General features: G+C 43.9%; 1 protein-coding gene across 1 annotated transcript in view; it reads right to left on the reverse strand.

Annotated features, from left to right (window-relative positions):
- Nucleotides 1-10,431, reverse strand: part of PLEKHH1 (pleckstrin homology domain containing, family H (with MyTH4 domain) member 1) — an 84,452-nt gene that overhangs the window by 27,724 nt on the left and 46,297 nt on the right. Inside the window, exons 5-6 of the mRNA XM_006884760.1 lie at nucleotides 7,459-7,540; nucleotides 6,599-7,362 (exon numbers count right to left, since the gene is read on the reverse strand). Coding sequence (XP_006884822.1) covers nucleotides 6,599-7,362; nucleotides 7,459-7,540 — 846 coding nt within the window. The remainder of the gene's footprint in view (nucleotides 1-6,598; nucleotides 7,363-7,458; nucleotides 7,541-10,431) is intronic.

Here is a 10,431-nt window from a genome sequence, read left to right on the forward strand (position 1 = left end):
AAAGAAAGAAAAAGAAACATTTCAGGAAGCAGCACATGATCAAAACCCAGTGGTAATGTACACCAATGTTCATAGCAGCATTATTCACCATTGCAAGAACCCAGAAACAGCCCAAATGTCAAACCACAATAGAATGGACTGAGAAATTATGGTACACTCTCACGATGGAATACTACACAGCATGCAGGAGCAACGATTTTGAAAATCAATACCTAACTTGGGAGAGACTGGAAAGCATTTAGCATAATGCTAAATGAACTAACTCAGTCCCATAAGGACAAATACTGTATAAGACCATTATTGTAAAAATAGATAACTAGTAAAACGTGTCTGTGGATCCAAGGTGAGGAGTTTAGGAGCAGAGGGGTGAAGATGGGCAGGGGAGTAATCAGAGAGTCACACAATTTGATGGTTAAAGGGAGGGGTGGGTAGAGGAAATGGGAAATACCCAGTGTGAAAAGCAATGTATATGAACTTTGTAAGTAGCCAGTATAAAACAAAATTTTATTTAAAAAAAGAACAAAACCAAACTAGAAGTTCAAGCTACAATAAAGGCTTTGGCAAACAGACAGACCCCAGGAATGGATGGAATACTATTTGAGGTATTTCAGGACTTGCTCACCTGTCTCTTATCACCATTTTGGAAAAATGCTACCTAGTAAACCATCTAGAAGATCTGGTTCCATTCCAACAAAAGGCTATCCAACAGAATGTAGAAATTATCAAGCAATTATCACCAATATCATATACATTTCAAACCCTGCTGAAGATTATTTTAAAAAAAATGGCTAGAACAGTACATCAGCTGTGAACTTCCAGAAATTCAAGCTGGATTCTAAAGAGGCTGTGGTATAAGGGATATCACTGCTGATATCAGATGGAGTCTGGCTGAAAGCAGAGAATATTAAAAAGATGCTTACTTGTGTCTTATTTATTTGAAAAAAGCTTTTGACTGTGTGAATCATAACAAATTATGGATAATATTGAAAAGAAAGGGATCCCAAAACACTTAATTGTGCTCATGCACAACCTATACCATGACCAAGAAGCAGCTGTCCAAACAGAACCAGGGAATACAACATGATTTAAAATCAGGAAGGTATACATCAGGCCTGCATCCTTTCTCCACACCTATTAAGTCTATATGCTGAGCAAATAATTAGAGAAGCTGGATTATATGAAGAATAAGACATCAGGATTAGAGGAAGACTCATCAACAACATGCATTGTGCAGATGACACAACCTTGCTTGAAGAAAGTGAAGAAGACTTGCTGAAGTGAAGTACTTGCTTAAGTAAAATGAAAGATTACAATCTTCAATATGAGTTAAAGCTCAACATCAGAAAAACTGAATCTTCACCACTAAGCCAACAGGCAACAGTATGACAGAGAAAAAACTGAGTTGTTGACTAATATTATTTTGATCCATAATCAACAAACATGGTAGCAGCAATCAAGAAATCAAAAGACATGTTACATTGGGAAAATCTGCTGTCAAAGACTTCTTTTAAGTGTTAAAGAGCAAGGATATCAGTTTAAAGACTAAAGTACCCCTGATTCAAGCCGTGGTATTTTCAATTGCTTGGTATGCATCTGAAAGTTGAGCGATGAATACAAAAGATCAAAAAGGAATCAATGCCTTTGAATTATGGTGCTGGAGAAGAGTAATTCTGACTTGCCAAAAGAACACACAAATCTGTCTTGGAGATGGTGCTACGAGTGTACCCTTTAGAGGCAAGGATGGTGAAACTTCATTTCATATACTTTGGGCATACTGTTTGAAGGAACTTGTCCCTGGAAAAGGACATTATGGTGGGAAAGGTGGACAAAAGAGAAGACCCTCAAAGAGATGGATTGGCACAGTAGTTACCACAATGGGCGGGAGCAGATCAGATAATGAGGGTGGTGCAAGGATAAGGCCCGGTTCATGTCTATTGTTCATAAGGTAGCTAACAACCACACTTTATATATAACACATCAGATTGCCAACCCAAATGTCAGTAGTTGGAGTCTACGGGCCATTCCAGTAATAATTATAAGGCTTACATTTCAAAGCTGATGTGAGAACTAAATGAAATTATTGATGCAAACACTAAACAACTAGAATATAACCAGCGCCTTACAAATTTCCTTTCTTGCTTCCACCTATCCTTTGAGACAAAGTGCTTGTATAGTCCTGGCAAGGAGAAAAGATCAAGCCTGAGCTCTGGTGGCCTAGTTCATAAAGAGTTACATTACTAACTCAAAGCCAATACCTTGGGCTGTTCAAGTCCACCAGCAGCTCCTTAGGAGAAAGGTGGGCAATCTCTTCCAGTTTATAGCTTCAGAAACTTAATAGAGAGGGTCTACCAAGAGTAGGTTTCAACCCAATTGTAATGAGAGAGTTTAGTTATTAGAGGCTCTTGGATTTTAGGTTCTCTCTCCTAGTCACTGACATTGTTGATAATGAGAAAGTCAGTGCCATGTGGCAAGGACATGGAGTTTGTAAATCAGTTATTTAGAACCTAGGGCATTTTTCCTACCCTAATGAATATAACACTAGGATTAGGCCTCAAGGTTAACTCTTCCATTCCCTTAAGTGGACAGTACTTCTAAAGGGAGTGTGCCTATCCTCAACTCTCCATCACCCTAAGGTGGCCCTGGGTTTGATGAAGGCCCACAGACCCAGAAACTTCTAATAGTTTCAATTACACTCCTACAACTCACTGTTGTTGTGTACTGTCAAATCAGATCTGACCGGCACAGGAGGATCTGGTGTATTCAAACCACACATCTTCGGGATTGCAGGGCAGCTTCTTTCCACTAAGCCACCAGAGCTCCCAAAATACAACTCACTGTTGTTGTTGTTGTTACATGCTGTCGAGTCGACTCATAGCGACACTATGCATGATGGCTCTGAGCACTGACCTATCCTGAGCCAGTCTCACTGTCTCCGACTCACCTAAACCCATTACCCTAGATACTGTGTCAGTCCATATCCTCCAGGGTCTTCCTCTTTTGTACAGTGTCTCCATCCTTCCAACCATGATGTCCTTCTCTGAGGACTGGTCCCTTGTGACAACATGCACAAAGTATGTAAGATGGAACTTTAAAATCCTTGCCCCTAAGAAGCAACTCAGTTTCACCTTCTCAAGGACAAACCTGTTTGTTCTCTTGACAGCCCACTCTTCTCCAGCACCACACTCAAAGACATCAATCCTTCTGTCATCTTTAGTCACTGACCAGCTCTCTGATGCATAGCAATGAACTGCAAAAACCATGGCCTGGAGCAGGCGCACCTTAGTCTCTAGATAGACATCATTGCTCTTTAGCACTCTGGAGAGGTCCCTGACAGTAGATTTTCCGAATGCAATTCACCTTTTCATTTTCTGACTGTTGGTGCCAAGAGTGTTGATTGTGGAGCTGAGCAAGCTGAAAGTGTTAACAATCTCAATCTCCTCTCCATCCATCTTGATGCTGCCAATCAGTCCAGCGGTGAGAATCTGGGTTTTTTTATGTTGAACCTCAATCCATATTGAAGACTGCAGTCCCTGACCACACAACTCACTAGGTCCTACTAAATTTTTCCCATATCTCTTTCTGGGAAAACAAAGGTCTATCCATGTCTGCTCATGTGACTGCAGTGAGTCACTAGGTCTGCTGACTACGGAGGAATGCCAGGCCAGCTCCAGGAGGTGGCTGGGCACCTTGGTGGGGCCAAGGCAGGTGGGGCAAGTCTGGCTTGAGGGGAAGTGGCAGAGGCACTGAGGCCCCAAAGCAGAACAGCAGTAAGGGGAAATTAGGGGAGGATGAGATTCTAAGATAAAAAGGGGTGGGGAGATAGAGATGGAAGGCAGGAGGAAGGGAATTCAAGGAGGGGCCCTAAAGTGGAGGCTGGGGTGGTTGAATTCCTGTGGCCATCAGGTTGTGTTTCAAGGTATGTTTACACAGGACAAACTGGGTCCACATTGTAAGATCTGCCAAAAAAACCCACAAGGTCCCCCCCCCCCCAAACAGATGATTCCTGTGAGGGGCACTATGGAATTGAAACCAAGGACAAGATTCTAACTATCCAGAGGCATTGAACTTGAAGCCAGAGAAATTTAGGTTCTACCATACTTAGGACTGTTAGACAAAAAAAAAAATCTTATCTGGTGGCTAGCACTTGCTGCAAAAGAGCAGATGGGAGCTCTGGTAGCCTAGTGACAAGAAGCTACTCTGCCAGCTGCTCCGCAGAAGAAGGATGGACAATGTCCTCCCATGCAATAAACTGGCTTTGAAAACCCTGTTTTCAGCTATGGGATGGTTCCTACTTGATGGTACACAACAGAAGATCAAAGGCTACAGCTCCAGTATTAGTTACATTTCAACATTAAAAAAAAAAAGCACACCCAAAATCCTCACTGCTGCACCAAAAGGCATGATAGGTGGAGAAAAGATTGACGTTGCCAACAAATTCATTTTAGCTGGATCCACAATCAATACTTATGGTAGAGGCAGTCAAGAAATCAAAAGACCATGGGGAAAATCTGCTGTCAAAGACCTCTTTGAGGTGCTAAAGAGCAAGGATGTCAGTTTAAAGGCTAAGGTGTGCCTGATCCAAGCCAAGGTATTTTCATTTGCCTCTTATGCATCTGAAAGTTGGGCAATGCATAAAGACGACAGAAGAGGAAATGGTTTCTTTGAAGTGAGGTGTTAGTGAAGAGTATTAAATATACCATGGACTGCTGAAAGAACAAACTCGGAGGAAGTGCAACCAGATTGCTCCTCAGAGGCCGTACTGGTGGAACTTCATCTCAGACAAGAGGGGCCAGTCCTGGGAAAAAGACATCATACTAGAGAAAGTGGAGGGTCAGAGAGAGGAAGACCCTCAATGAGATGGACTGACACAGTGACTGGAACAATGGGCTCGAGCCTTGCAGAGACATGCTCAGGTGATTGCAGTGAGTCACAGGAGCTGGGTGGAAGAATACCAGGGGGCTCCAGGTGGCACAGACGAGGGCAGGGTTCAGATCTGTTGATCATAACGTCCCTAAGAATCACAGTGGTTTGACAGCACCTAACCATAGTACAAGTGAGGAAGGCATTGTGCTGCCAACCCAAAGGCAAGTGGTTGAAATACACCAGGGGTTCTGAGGGAAAAAGAAGTGCAGTCCCCTCCCCTGCAATCCACAGCTTCTGAAAACCCACAACAGGGCCAGCTGTGAGTTGGTTCTCGCTCAAAAGCAGTGAGTTTTCTTCCCAGTGTTTAACTCAGAAAAACAAGATTGATTTGAGTGGATACAGGGGTCTTTAAGTAGTTAATGGGCATGTAGCTACAATAGATCTGACTCTGTTCAGACTGAGAAACACCCTTCTGTCACTCGTCACTCACCTTGTCCCCAACATGGTTCATGCCCAATTGGTTTCTCAAAGAGGGCTTTCTGGTCACTGTGATTTCTTAAGTTCTCCCTTCAACAAGGTTATCCAGCCCAGAGGCCTCAGACAGAAGGAACACTGTACCTCATTTTTCTAAGGCACAGGTTACCAAGAGGATTGCAAAGAGGATGAGGCAAATTTTCCTCAAAGTGGTTTTTCTGATTCCTGGGTCCGAGGGCCCAGTTGAGAAAGGTGAGTGGTTGTTAAGTGCTGCTGAGTTGAGTACGACTCATAGAGATCCTATGACCAACTTATCTGCACCCTGTCCTGTCTTGTGCCACCCCTGTCACCTCTGATATACCTGGTCACATTTACGCAGCCACTGTGTCAATCTGTCTCGCTGGTAGGTTGCGTAGGTGCTACTTAGCTCATCATCCAAGCACTGAGTCCTTCTTATATACCAGGCTGTGCTAAGTACTTGATGCCCCTTATCTCATCTTACCCTTATCAGTGACCTGTGAAATGTTGTTATGCCCCCAGTTTTCATTTTAAATTTTTATCCCTGGAAAATGTCAGACACCAAAGTAAAGAGAACAGTACAGAGAACTATCTGAAGTGACCATGACCTGGCTTCTATCAAGTCATTTATGAACACCTTGGTGCAGGTATACTCTATCCTATCCCTGAGATTCTATCCAGCTCTATCTTGTGTTATAATAAGGTAATGGGACCGAGGCTCAGACATTATCAAACCAGCCCACAGTTATATACCACTTACTGCAGACCAGCACTATTCTAAGTACTTTACTATCAACATATTTAATTCTTACAACCACCCTGCAGTGAAGATGCTATGATCCATCTTTCTATGGATATCCCCTTTCAAGGGAAACTGAGACGCAAAGGTAAAGTAACTTGCCCAGGATCACAGCTGGCAATTTAACCCTAGCTGTCTGGTGCTGGGACCTATGTTCTTAATTACCAAACTGTGCACTGGGATGAATCACAAAAAAATGAGTGGGAAGCACCCAGCTTGGTGTGCAGCACACGAGGAGTGCTCAAGAAACAGGAACCGGCCCCTGAGCACGTCATTTCGAACCCTGGCTCTGCCTCTCATGAGGCATGTGGTCTGGGTGGGCTCTGTGGACCTGGCTTCCCAGAGCCATGCGAGAATGGCAGCCTCACGGTACCTCAGCTCTTGGACACACTCTGAACATTGTCCACATTACAAGCTTGGCCCAGCCCCAATAGCGCCTCTTACCCAGGATGGAAACCGGTGCAGGGGCGGCGTGGGTGGTTTGTTCCCCAGCTCCACCTCCTCCAGGTCAGCCCTGGAGATCTTCAGGCTTTCCCGTCCATCCTTCTTCCCTGCTGTGGGTGGCTCTTCCATCTCCATTTTCTCCAGTTCCTCCCGGAGGTCGACTCCAGTCTTCTTCACCTTGAGGTGGCCAGAGGGGTGGTGGGCCGTGAGGGCCCCAATCTCAGTGCTGACCTGGTGGTTCAAATGCCCAGGGCCCACCTGAGGCTGGCTGTGGTACCGTTTGGCCAGCTGGACGCTGCCTCGTGGGGTGCCAGGTGCCCGTGCCTTTGGAAGGGTCAGGCTGCCACCCGGGCCACTTTCCCTGGTGGAGATCTTTGTCCCAGAGAACATCCCTTCCTGAGCACTAGCCAGACCCTCACTCCAGGAACCAGAACCAAATCTTGGCCTACAAAGCTTCATGTGCAGCTGGCCAGAAGAACCCTCTCTTCTCATATAGGCTTGAGGAGTCCTGGTCTCTGCTCTGTACCCAGAGTAGACCAGGCTGGAACCAGAGGCCTCCAAGGAGCTTCCAGCTTCAGGAACAGATTCCTTGGTCTTCAAGGCACCTGGAGGAGGTGTAGGCACTTCTATCTTCAGGGAACTCTCAGTCTCTGGACCACTGTCCTGCCCCATTGGCTGGATTCGAGGCCCCGACATAACAAGATCCTGTTCTGGGGTTTCCTGGGGCATCACAGGCAACTTCTCTGAGGATGGCATCTGAAGAGCTATGGTTTGGGCAAAAGTAGACAGATAAGAGGTCAGAGAGTTCTTTAACATACATACTGCACACCCCACAATAAAACCTACAACTGCCTGCCTACCTTCTAGTGTGGCTTGAAGGGCTCCCACCTGCTCTACCAGGCGCTGATTACAGCCTCTCAGGTGCTGATTGTCCATCTCAAGCTAAGAAGAAAAAAAAAAGGAAGATTTAGAAGACTTAGCATGCATGTTCAGATACAGAATGACAAAGATTATTTAAAGGCCAAGTCTCTGAAAAAGAACAGTTCATATCCCACCAATCCAGTGCCAACCCTCCCTGGGAGCCCAGACCTCCTCTATCCCTCTGTGCTAACTGGTTTTAGTTGGAATAGAATCCCTTTTGGCAGTTCTGTACTTTCTTTACTAATTATTTTTCACCTTCCTCATGATGAAATATAGTATATGTACAGAAGAATGCACGCTCTTCCATGCCACTGAGTTAGCTGCAACTCACAGTGATCCTGTGTTTAACAGAGGGAAGTCCTGCCCAATCTTGTGCCATCCTCATAATCTCTGCTGCTCCTAAGCCCCTGCTGCAGTCAATATGTCAAAAGTCTTTCCCAGGGACTGGTTCCTCCTGATAACATGTTCAAAGCATGAAAAACGAAGTCTCACCATCGTTGCTCACGCATCAGTAAACAGTTTTCCAAAAGAGTTTAAAATTGATTTTCATGTAACCACTATGCAGGTAAACAACAACAACAACAACAACAACCCCTCCCAACCCTCTGCAAATTGAGGTGATCCCAGCTCATGTCAACCTTCCACTGGATGGGTATCCAATGGTGCAAAGCTTTATAGGAGGGGAGGGCCCATCTTTCTCCTGTCAAGTGGCTGGTCAGTGAGTATGAGCCTTGGAACTTTCTGTAAGCAGTTCAACATGTAACACAATATTTGCCAGCACCCACCCCACAGCATCCCAACCCTGCTTGCTGGTGATGAGTTGGCTACAACTCGTGATGACTTTATGTACAACAGAACAAAATTTTGTCCAGTCCTATGTCATCTTCAGTACTGAATATACCATGGACTGCTAGAAGAACAAACAGGTTCATCCTAGAGAGGGTAAGACCAGGGTACTCCTTGGAGGCAAGGATTTTGAAGCTTTGTCTGACATACTTTGGACATGTTACTAGGCAGGACAAGTCCTTGTAGAGGGACATTATGCTTGGGAGAGTGAAGGGACAGTGCAGGAGAGGAAGACCCTTGATGAGATGGATTGATTCAGTGACTGGGGTCATGGAGAAGTAGGTGTGTCAGAGACAATAAGATTGGCACACGACAAACAGAATTTAGGGCTGTTGGACACAGGATTGCTATGAGTTGCAGGTGACTTGATGGCACATAACAACAACAACAAAGCCATCTTCATGATCCTTGGGATGTTGGAGTCCATTGCTGGGGTGACTATGTCAGTTTGTCTCAGTGAAGGCTTCCCTCACTTTTACTAACCTTTAACTTTACCAAACACCATGCCCTTTTCTAGGGATTGCTCTTTCCTGACGTGTCCAAAGTTAGTGAGCCAAAGTCTTGAAAGAATTGCTTCTACCCATTCTATTTTTCCCAAGACTGATCTGTTTTTGTTGTTCTGAAATTCAAGGTATATTAAAAACCTTCTTTGCCAACAGCACAATTCAAACACACCAATTATTCTGTCTTCTTTTTAGGTCAGGTGCCCCTTAGTTATCAAAGTGCTTTTCAGAACCTTAAAGAAGTCTTTACAGCAGATCTGTCCAATTAAAAGGTCATTTGATTTCTTGATTATTGACCCAATTAGAATGGAAGGGCTTCCATTTCTTAATTTATCATGATGTTGTTTATCAGTCCAGTTGTCAAGTGTATGTCCTTACTTTCCCCTTTCCAACCACACATCCATCCTTCCTTCCTCAACAAAACACATCTTCCAAGTTTATCCTTTTTTGGGTTTTACCATCTAAATATGTATCCTTATACACAATGGTTTAGTTGTACCAGTTTTTTAACTTTGTACACTATGTACACGTTTCTGTGTCTGGCTTCAGCTCAACATAATATTTATAAGATTTATCTGTGCTGCTGCATTGCCCTCTGTTTTTTATATCATTAAGATACTGACAGGTTCTGGCAAATTTATGCCCAGAATGATTAGACATTGTATCTTATACCTGTTCTGCTCAAGTCTAACAATTGAACTTTGTGTCATATACTCATTAAACCCATTGCCTACTGGGTGATTCTGACTCACAGAGGTCAGAATCAAGGTAGAATGGCCCCACAAAGTTTCCACAGATGTAATCTTCACCTGCCCCTAATAATTAAGTATTGCAACCCGTGGCTTGAATTTGTTTTTCAACTCCTTCAGCTTAAGAAATGCTGAGTGAATTCGGCCCTTTTGATTTTCTGACTCCAGCTCTGTGCACATTTCATTATAGTATCTTGTTTTGTCGTCCCCAGCTGCCTTTTGAAATCTTCTGTTCAGCGCTTTGATTTCTTCCTTTAGCTTTGGCTTCTTGGAGCACCAATGCAATATTCAGAGTCTCATCTGACAACCATCTTGATCTTTCTTCTTCTTTAGCCTTTGTAATGATCTTTCACATTCTACATGGATGATTTTCTTGATATCCTCCCAGAGCTCATTTAGTTTACAATGATTGGTGCTCAAGGCCTCAAACCTGTTCGAGATGATTCTGAAATTCAGGTAGGATGAAATCAAAGTCATATTTTGGCTCCTGTGGATTTGGTTTAATTTCATCAACTTCAGCTTGAACTTGCATATGAGTAGTTGGTAGTCTGTCCCACAATCAGCACCTGGTCTGATCCAAGAAGAATTAAAAGAAGACAGAAGGAGTACACGGAGTCACTGTATCAGAAGGAATTGGCTGACACAGAAGAATTTCATGAAATAACATATGAGCAAGAGACTGTGGTGATGAAGAAGGAAGTTCAAGTTGCTCTGAAAGAATTGGCAAAAAACAAGGCTTCACTGACATCCAAGCAGATATATGCACACCCATGTTTATTACAGCTTTGTTCACAATAGCAAGGAGTTGGAAACA

The sequence above is a fragment of the Elephantulus edwardii genome, unplaced genomic scaffold, assembly GCF_000299155.1.
Source record: "Elephantulus edwardii isolate Elephantulus edwardi_28Jun2011 unplaced genomic scaffold, EleEdw1.0 scaffold00037, whole genome shotgun sequence".
Taxonomy (NCBI): domain Eukaryota; kingdom Metazoa; phylum Chordata; class Mammalia; order Macroscelidea; family Macroscelididae; genus Elephantulus; species Elephantulus edwardii.